The 8,671-nt window shown below is 42.8% G+C and overlaps 1 protein-coding gene across 1 annotated transcript; it reads right to left on the bottom strand.

Moving 5' to 3' along the window:
* Positions 1-136: 136 nt before the first annotated feature.
* Positions 137-8,664, bottom strand: LOC100961934 (coagulation factor V-like). The gene is made up of 6 exons (XM_003803797.3): positions 8,593-8,664; positions 7,700-7,874; positions 5,269-5,505; positions 3,937-4,144; positions 2,295-2,474; positions 137-447 (listed from the first exon to the last, which is right to left on the bottom strand). Exons 2-6 carry the CDS (start codon positions 7,868-7,870, stop codon positions 320-322), a joined length of 924 nt encoding a protein of 307 aa, XP_003803845.2. The 5' UTR covers positions 7,871-7,874; positions 8,593-8,664; the 3' UTR covers positions 137-319.
* Positions 8,665-8,671: the final 7 nt, after the last annotated feature.

The following is an 8,671-nucleotide window of genomic DNA, read 5'->3' as shown; positions in this document are numbered from 1 at the left end:
ACCAGAGGCCAGAATAAAAGAGACTCTGGCTGCAAATTATGCCTTTATCACATCAGAGTTCGCAAGAGTTGAATATCTGCTGTCTGCAATGGTACATGTTAAAATATTAAGAGTAGAATATAAATGTCTTGCCACAACAAATAAGTGAGGTGATGGTTACGTTAACCAGTTTGATGTACGCATTCCACATTGTGGAATCCACTCAGCACATTTTACCCCATAAATGCATTAATGCACACAGATATAATTTAATAAAAAGTTAAAAAAGTAGTATTCTAGTATTAGACACTCTCCTGCTTAAAAAAAAATTGCATGACTCTCAAGTGATACCTTTGTCTATGACAAGAAATGGCGTTTGCATCCCTGCTCTCTGATTTTCTCCAACCTCGGTATTTAGGAGCCACCAGCCAGGTTTTGATGCTTTCATTTCAAGAGTTTTGAATGCACCTGAAATAGAGTTAAGACGCTTATACACCTGAAGATTAACAAGTTAGCATTGCGGTTGATAGCTCTCCAAGAATCTTAAAATCCCTGCTTCCCAAGAGACTTTGGGATAGAATTTAAGAGCTATCCTTCTTTAGATAAGACTACATGTAGAACAGATAAAAAAAAAACAACAGCAATATACACACTGACTAAAAATCAGTCGCCTTAGGATGTAAAAACATCCCCACCCCCATCATGAGAAAGGAACTTTCACTTATCTAAATATGAGTTAAATCATACATAATACAGCTTCACAGTCCTAAATATCAAAGTGACCTTGAATGATTCATCACTGGGCTTCAAAAACATTGTGTTTCCTTTCTCTAGCTTCATTTTGTTTTGTTCCTCTTTTTAAATGAGAAAATGAAGATGAGACATTCTTCCTCTGTTTTTGGATTTTCTATAAAGCTTATATATTTGCATGTATTTTTAAAAAATCACTGAAAAAATGAGATTTCTGAAACCTAATTATCCATTCTGGTATTTAATGTTATGCCCTGCCAGTCAATACCTAAATTCTCTTAACTATAATTTGTAACTGTTTCCCAGATTGTGGGTGAAAATTAATAGACGACGGTCATCTCCTTCACCACACTGAGCTAAGATCTCTAGTTTTCCTCCCTCCAATGCAGATACTTGGGTTTGGAGATTTAGATGGGCAGATGGTCCCAGCCTCTCAGTTCATCCTGCAGGTTCATGGGAAGGATGGCTGGTCTGCTAATGCTTGGTGAAAAGATAAGCAGTGAGGCTTCCCTAATCTTCCCTGTCTCCGATCTGAACAGACCAAGTCTCTCTAGATGTACTAGTGAGTCACCTGCACGTGAAAATTAACAACCCTCTTCTTTTCTCTACACCAAACCAGCCCCATTTGGACTGCAGTGGCTACCGGGACAGCCCTTGCTAGGTGCTCAGTCAGCACTGGTGGAAGGGAAGCCACCCATGAAAGACGCAGACTCCTGGAAATTCTGCCCAAGATCTACACTAAAGTCTCCAAGGACAGAATCTCTGCTTTTGTGTCTGCATTGGCACCTGCATCCTCGGTTTTTGTGACACGCACCAAAGCTTGTGAATCTGGCATCTGCCACTCCCACACCATTACACAAGCAGATACATCTACAAACAACTCTCTGGCACATAAACAACTTTACAGATGATTGCAATTTGTGTAAATCTACATTTATCATCATTTTGCCCAGGAAAAGCTCTAAATACCTTTGTTCTTTAGCTTTTACAAAAAGGTTTTTCTCTCACTTTAAAAACTTGTTTTTTCCTCTATAGCCTTATGAGTCCAAGATTATGATTCCTTGCCATTCACCCTATGACTTGAGGGTGACCCAAGGATATCACCCTAATATCTTTGAGTGGTCCCTTGCTCAAAGATATTAGGGTGATAGAGCCAGGAGGAGAACTCAGGAATCTGGAAATCCTGATACATTTCTAATCTCACTTCTGAAAGATAGCTTTAGCTGCCTGAGACCTGTGAGATTCACTGTGTCACCTGTTCAGACCTGATCTGTGTGACATAGTGGCTTGGGAGAACCTGCATGTGACATGGCATCTCTGTAGAACCAAGTCAGGCCACACATTCAGCCTGAGTGGTGCTCCCAGCAGTGCACACAGTAGGTGACGCTTTTACGCTCTGTGCACGGTCTGGGCATGTGGCTTTGCTTGGGCTCTGGGACAAAACCGTGCTCTGAGCCCCTGGGAGGAAGATGCCTGGAGGAGGAAGCAAGGGGGAGTCACACATGCTGAGATTGCCTTCTGTTGGTATTTCTTAGTAGCGACTCTTTCCATTGCCCATTATTTACCAGGCAGAAGGGGCCACACCCCGAGCTGGTGCTGTTGATTGCCGTTTTCCAGCAAGGTCTGCCCATGAAAGTGAACCACGTGAATGTCTTGGGAGCCGCCCACATTCAGCAGGTGGAACCTCACCCACTCCTGCTCATACATTCTCAGGCCAGGCAGGTTGTAGATCATCCCGTTAATGGCTGAAAAGACAGAGTTAGAACCAATTAAAAACCTGTTTACATTAGAAGAGAGGCTGGTAAGGAGGTATGGGGTGCCCTACTCACTGCCCATCCTCCTCATTTCTCTGCAGCCCCAGGCCCGCCAAGGCCTAGAAAGAGCCCTCCTCTATGTCAGGGCAGGGAGAGGCTGCAACCGTCCTCATGTCACTTCCAGCAGCAGAGAGCAGAGGCGCAGGGGAGCTCCCTTTCCAAGAAGTTTATCCCTCTTTGCCCCGGATTTTACATTCTGCTCTGGGCTTGATCCATTTAGCCTTCTCATTAATGGTCTGAATATTCCTTTCCTACAAAAAAATAGGAACCAATACAGGCAGACAGAACAAGCTACAGGTGTTAGAGTAAGCAGATGAGCAGCCTGTCACCTAAGGCCTCCTACATTCAGAGGTAGTTCCAGGCAAAATTAGGAAGCTGGAGTTTATCTTGGGCGTGCCCACCAACCATAATAAGTGTGTCACCTTTAACCTCTTGCTGATGTGATAGCTCCTCCTCCTCCTTCCCAGCTTAGGTGTCCGGGATTCCCAGCTTCTACCACTCTCCCCTTAGTGAAATAGGTGGGCTTTTCAAATAGTTACCTGTTAAACTTGATCATTTAAAAAATGCAACACCAAATTTTAATGAGAAAGCTTGGTGCTGTGCTAGGAAGCATTTAATTGCGACTGAAGTGAGAGAAGTTTATTTTAATTCCTTAAGTTAAAAGAACTGCTGTGGAATTTTAGGAACCAGGCAAGGGAACTTTTAGAAGGGGAACTGCTGAGATCATTTGGGCACCCTTAAAATTCTATCAGGTATGGGAACACCTGTCTACATGCTGACCACACCAGCTCCTACCCGCCCATCTTGATTTCTGTTTCAGCTGCCAATTTACAGGCCAGATTGCTGAGTGAGTTTCCAGGTGGGCATGCTTTGCCCACTGTGATCACCCAAATGCTGTCCTGCCACTGTCCTCCCACTGCCTGGCTACCCAGTTTCCTGTCTCATTTTATTCTCATGTGCTTTGGAGCCACCTGAAACCTAGACCTGTTACAACCATCCTTATTTTAGAAAAGACACGTGATTGTTTCTTCTACACAAATGATCTATATGATATCTCTTCTAGAGATCAAGGAACAGGCTTATCTTTTAAGATGGCAGATTGATGGCAATCCCTTTTCCGTATCTGTTACCAACTGCGGCCCACTGGCTTTGTTTGAGGGTTTGTTCTGCAGTAGCCACTGTGCACTATCGTCCAGACTTTCTCTATCCTCCATCACCAGTGTCACCTGCCAGGTTAGGTCAGCCCTCTGAGATGTTAACAAGCCGGCTTTCACTGCAGCCCCTCCTTCCTCAGAAGCATCCTGCGTCTAATCTCGTGAAGATCTAAGGGCGGGAATCACCATGACCCAGTGTGATTTAATTCAGAGATTAGATCAAAGTCAGAGGAAAATACCATGAAACTCATGGGAGTTTTTTACTTCTGAGGATGCGAGTCTCCAAGGCCTTTTGGGCTCCTTTTCATAGTACCAGCTCTTCTTTTCATCAAAGACCATGAAAAGTAAGACAAATTCTCTCATGTCCACTGGCATGTTGCTCTTATCAAGCGTTCCTTTTCGGCAGATCAGCAGGGGACCTATCAAGCCCGAGTGGATATCCTTTTCCTGGAAGGCAGTAAGAGCAAGTTGCATGTATCGGCGCCATCTCAGAACTTTCCTTGCTCTCTGACAAGCACTGATCTTACAGAAAAGGAAACTTTCTTAGCAGCTCTGAATTTGGAGATTATAAAGGAACAGCTTAATGAGCCTGGATATTTATCATTCAATTCTGCTGTGTTCACACTGTCTTCCTCTAACATGCTGAGGAGGATAACATTGGTAATATACATGGATACTGCTTCTTGAGCATCCCCCACCTTACTTTGCCTGTATCTCATTTAATCCTGACATCTATTTTACATGCCAAATATAAATTCCTTCATTGAACAAATATTTACCAAGGGCTTACTATGTACCATTACCTCATTTTCAACTTTGGAAACCAAGGCTGAGAGAGGTCAAATGATTTTTCTAGGGTCACACGCTACAGGACCAGGTAGAACTTTAGGTCTGTTTTCTCTACCATGCCTTGAACGAAGGAGTTTTTCTTAAATTGACATATAAAATTGTATGTATTTTACTGTATGTATTCACAGCTGCTTGTTTTGAAGGATATATACATTGTGGAATGATAGATGAAAGAGCCTTGACTTTGCAAGTCTTTCATAAAGAAAGAAAATGGAAACTCAATGTCATTTTCTGAAAATGTGGGCACTCTAACCCGGGCCAACCATTTAAGGCAGGGGTCCTCAAATGTTTTTGAACAGGGGGCCAGTTCACTGTCCCTCAGACCGTTGGAGGGCTGGACTGCGGGCCCCAGGATGAGTTGGCTGCTAAGCAGGACAGGCAGCAGTGGCAACCCCCCCGCCCCCCAGTGGGCCAGATAAATGTCCTAGGCGGGTTGCATGTGGCCCACAGGCTATAGTTTGAGGATGCCTGATTTAAGGGATCCTCCTTCTTCTCCACTGAATAAACGTCTGTGTCTCTGTCATCTGAAGAGCTCCTCTGTCTGTCTCCAAGGAATGGAGATTCCTTGGTTATGGTAACTGCAGACTGGTGACCACAGCCCTCAAACATTCCTCATGAAAAGCAAGACCGATATTTAACAGGAAATAACCCAGCCCTTCCATTTGGTGGCCTCAGGTTATGAGGTTAGGGGAATAATGAAAACTGTCGAGGGAAGCACCCACCGGGTTCACAGATGAGTAGTAGGCCCAAGCTCGACAGGCAGAGCCAGGGCTTTCTGGCCCCGATCGCCCCGTCGCATGCCATACGTAGGTGTAACTGCTGTTGGGCGGGACAGCATTATCTTCCTTGAACCATTCGGGAGAGTCATCTTCATACGTCTTTCCCTCTGATGATTTTTCATAGGAAAGTCCGTGGGCATGAAGAGAATATGGCCTGGATGCTAAATTTTTAAAACGAACCTAGAAAAAGGAATGACCCACAAATGTATTCAACCTAAACAAAAATCTAAACCCCAGCATGTCCGCATTTATAGGCCAAAGTAGGTGGTTGTGAGACGAGAGCTGAAATATACTTTGCTGACGATTGCAGAGTAACTTGGGCACACCATTTTAATTTTCACAACCATCCTGCGAGATTGGGCCCAAGTAGTTTACTCGAGAAACACCACACCATGTTTGTTTCTAGGTTCACGGCTGCCAGTGAAATGATTGTGATCAGCGCTGGAGATCTGAAGATGAAAGAGGTGTGGTGGTTGCTCAAAAAGCTTTCAAGCAACTAGCTTAGAGAGACATACACTTGTAGATCCAGATACACATCTGGAGACAGCAGGTGCTGCTGAGTATGAGTGAGCCGAGATGCACGGGAAGGGCAGTTTCCTAAAACGTTTAGGAGAGGTTGGAAGAAGTAAGGAAGGTTCCCTGGTGGGAAATGGGACTGGTCCTTACGGAAGGAACAGGAGCTCGGCAGAGGGAGAAAGAGGAGAAAGACGTTTCAGGTTCCCAGAATGGTAGAAAAATACCTGGAAGGAGGGGGGAGTAAAGGAAGAATTTGAGGGACAGCAATGATCTGGGTGTGGCTGGGCTGTGAAACCTGGTGAGAGGGAGGCTGGAAAAGGACCAGGTTGGGACCAGAAGGCAGAGGACCTTAAATGTTAGAAAGGATGGGGGAAAATAAAGGGTTATAAAAGTCAGCTCTAGCCAGCTCTAGTCTCCTGCCGAGGAGAAGCAGGTCCAGGAACCTCCCCCTTATCCTTCTCTTTAACTCAGTGTTTGCAGACTCCCTAATCATAAAAGACAGAAGATTATTGCCTCCAGTATCTCCACACAACATTTAGAATAATTAAGATTTTTTTTTTTGTCACCTCGGTAGAATGCTGTGGCGTCACAGCTCACAGCAACCTCCAACTCTTAAGCGATTCTCTTGCCTCAGCCTCCCAAGTAGCTGGGACTACAGGTGCCCACCACAATGCCCAGCTAGTTTTTTGATGCAGTTTGTCATTGTTGTTTAGCAGGTCTAGGCTGGGTTGGAGCCCATCTGCCTCAGTGTATATGGCCAGGCTGAGCTACGGGCACCAATCACTGAGCTACGGGCACCAAGCCAGAATAATTAAGATTCTTGTACCCCTATACTCCTATTTGCTTTTTTAAAAAAGAACAAATGGTCACTGAAAATTTGGCTGAATGTTTAAATATTATGTTTTTGAATCTAGAATAGTTTACATTCAAGGTCTTTTCCTGTTTTTGTAAGTGAGAAGTTAGAAAGGATGGGGGGTAATAGATGGGGGAAATAAACTTTGTTATAAAAGCCAACTATAGTATAGGCCAGGTGGCTGATGCCTATAATCCTAGCATTCTGGGAGGCCGATGTGGGAGGATTTCTTGAGCTCAGGAGTTCAAGAGCAGCTTGATCAAGAGCAAGACCCCGTCTGTACTAAAAATAGAAAATTTAGCTGGGTGTTGTGGTGGGTGCCTGTTGTCTAGCTACTAGAGAGCTGAGGCAGGAATATTAATGGAGCCTAGGAGTTTGAGGTTGTGAGCTAGGCTGACATCACTGCATTCTAGCCTGGGCAACAGAGCGAGACTCTATCTATTAACAACAGCAACAACAACAAAATCTAGCTGTTAGCTACAGGCCTGAAACTGGAGACAAGACTTCCAAAGATGTGACCAGGACAGGGAGAATACTTAGGAAACTTGCTCACTTTTGGAGGGCATGGGTGCATTTTTGCTTCCCATTCTTATTTTTTAACTTTACTTTCTTTAAAAAAAAAAAAAAACCCTGGAGATATTTCTAAACTGCTATTGCTACCTTCACCACTGTCACCACAACTGGGCTGTGAAACTCAGTTGAAGTGCTCCTGATGAAGGTATTGACTTTTCTGGGTTAACATTACACAGGAATGTTAGCTTTAGGGAGAAATAGCAGTGTGGTTTGCCCAAGATTCTACGGTTTGTGGCATTTAAAAAGATTACGAGACCATTTTTTTGGTCTTAAAGATTGTCAAGTTGCTTGGTAAGGAGACTCTGAAAAAATTATTTGTCAATCCTGGAAAATAAATTACGCATAGTTCTCTTGCCACCTTCCTCTTTACAACTTCCTAGTGCTTGTGAAAATTCCTCTGATGATCTTCACAGTGTTCTAAAGATGACTTACTTGGATAACGTCATCCACTTCGGCTCTAATAACAGGACCAAGAATGCCAAGATGCTCTTCATACTCCCCCCGAGGATCACGTTTGGTGAAAGTGCTATCAAGATACTTTCGAAAAACCACTTTCTTGTATATGGTACCCTCTGGAATATCGTCAGTGTCTTCCTGATCCATCTCGCTGGAAAGATAATAGTATTTGTTTAAAAGAAGAAATTACAGGCTGTTCAAAGAATTTAGAAAGTTGTCTTTTTAAATATAGTTATCTAGAGAAGGTCTTTAATAAATACTTAATGAACAAATAGATGAATATATGAGAAATCCTCAGGCCAGTAAATCTTTTAACTCTCAGCTCAAATATCATTTCTTACATATGTTTTCCTATGATCCTTTTGACTAGGTCAAGTTTCTCTATATCATTTCTTATATTTCTATAGTAGTAGATGTAGTCAATTCCTATAGTATTCCTATAGTACCTATAGTAAATTATATACAGGGTGTCTTCAAGTCACCCTACATACACAAGAAAAATCGGAAATTGTAGCTAAATGTAAGTTTATTTATGAAATATTCATTACAAAATTTTATAAAATATTTCTCTATTTGTTGACACACAGATATGAAAAACGAGTTTGTTAACTTTCCTCTGTATGGCCACCTTTGGAACACCCTGTGTACTTTGTGAGGTTATTAATATCTGACTCTGTCACTAGGGTGTAAGTCCTGTGAGACCAGCTATTGTGCCTAGTTTGTTTATAATTTTCCCAGTGCTTAGCATGTTACCTGGAGCATGGGAAACCGTGTTTGTCCGATACATACATGAATGAAAAAATATAAACATATGTTAACATAGCAAATTTTAATATCAAAGGCAGACAAAGCTAGAAAACTAGCCAAACCTTTGTGCAAATTTTGAATAATCCCAGTATACTTCTTCTGCAGCAATAAAATAATTTTTTCTGTTCCCATTGTTGCTGT

This window comes from Otolemur garnettii, unplaced genomic scaffold (assembly GCF_000181295.1).
Source record: "Otolemur garnettii isolate 467f Iridium unplaced genomic scaffold, OtoGar3 scaffold00879, whole genome shotgun sequence".
In the NCBI taxonomy this organism is placed as follows: domain Eukaryota; kingdom Metazoa; phylum Chordata; class Mammalia; order Primates; family Galagidae; genus Otolemur; species Otolemur garnettii.
The sequence above is the reverse complement of the archived record's forward strand: the minus strand, read 5'-3'. Positions and strand labels throughout refer to the sequence as shown.

What these genes read in the sequence shown, in the direction of transcription:
- LOC100961934 (XM_003803797.3), bottom strand. Translation starts at nt 7,870, where the DNA reads ATGGATCAGGAAGACACTGACGATATTCCAGAGGGTACCATATACAAG. An exon ending in AAGTGGATGACGTTATCCAA is followed by an intron (nt 5,506 to 7,699) that starts GTAAGTCATCTT and finishes TCCTTTTTCTAG; the next exon opens with GTTCGTTTTAAAAATTTAGC. An exon ending in GGTGTGGCCCCTTCTGCCTG is followed by an intron (nt 448 to 2,294) that starts GTAAATAATGGG and finishes ACTCTATTTCAG; the next exon opens with GTGCATTCAAAACTCTTGAA.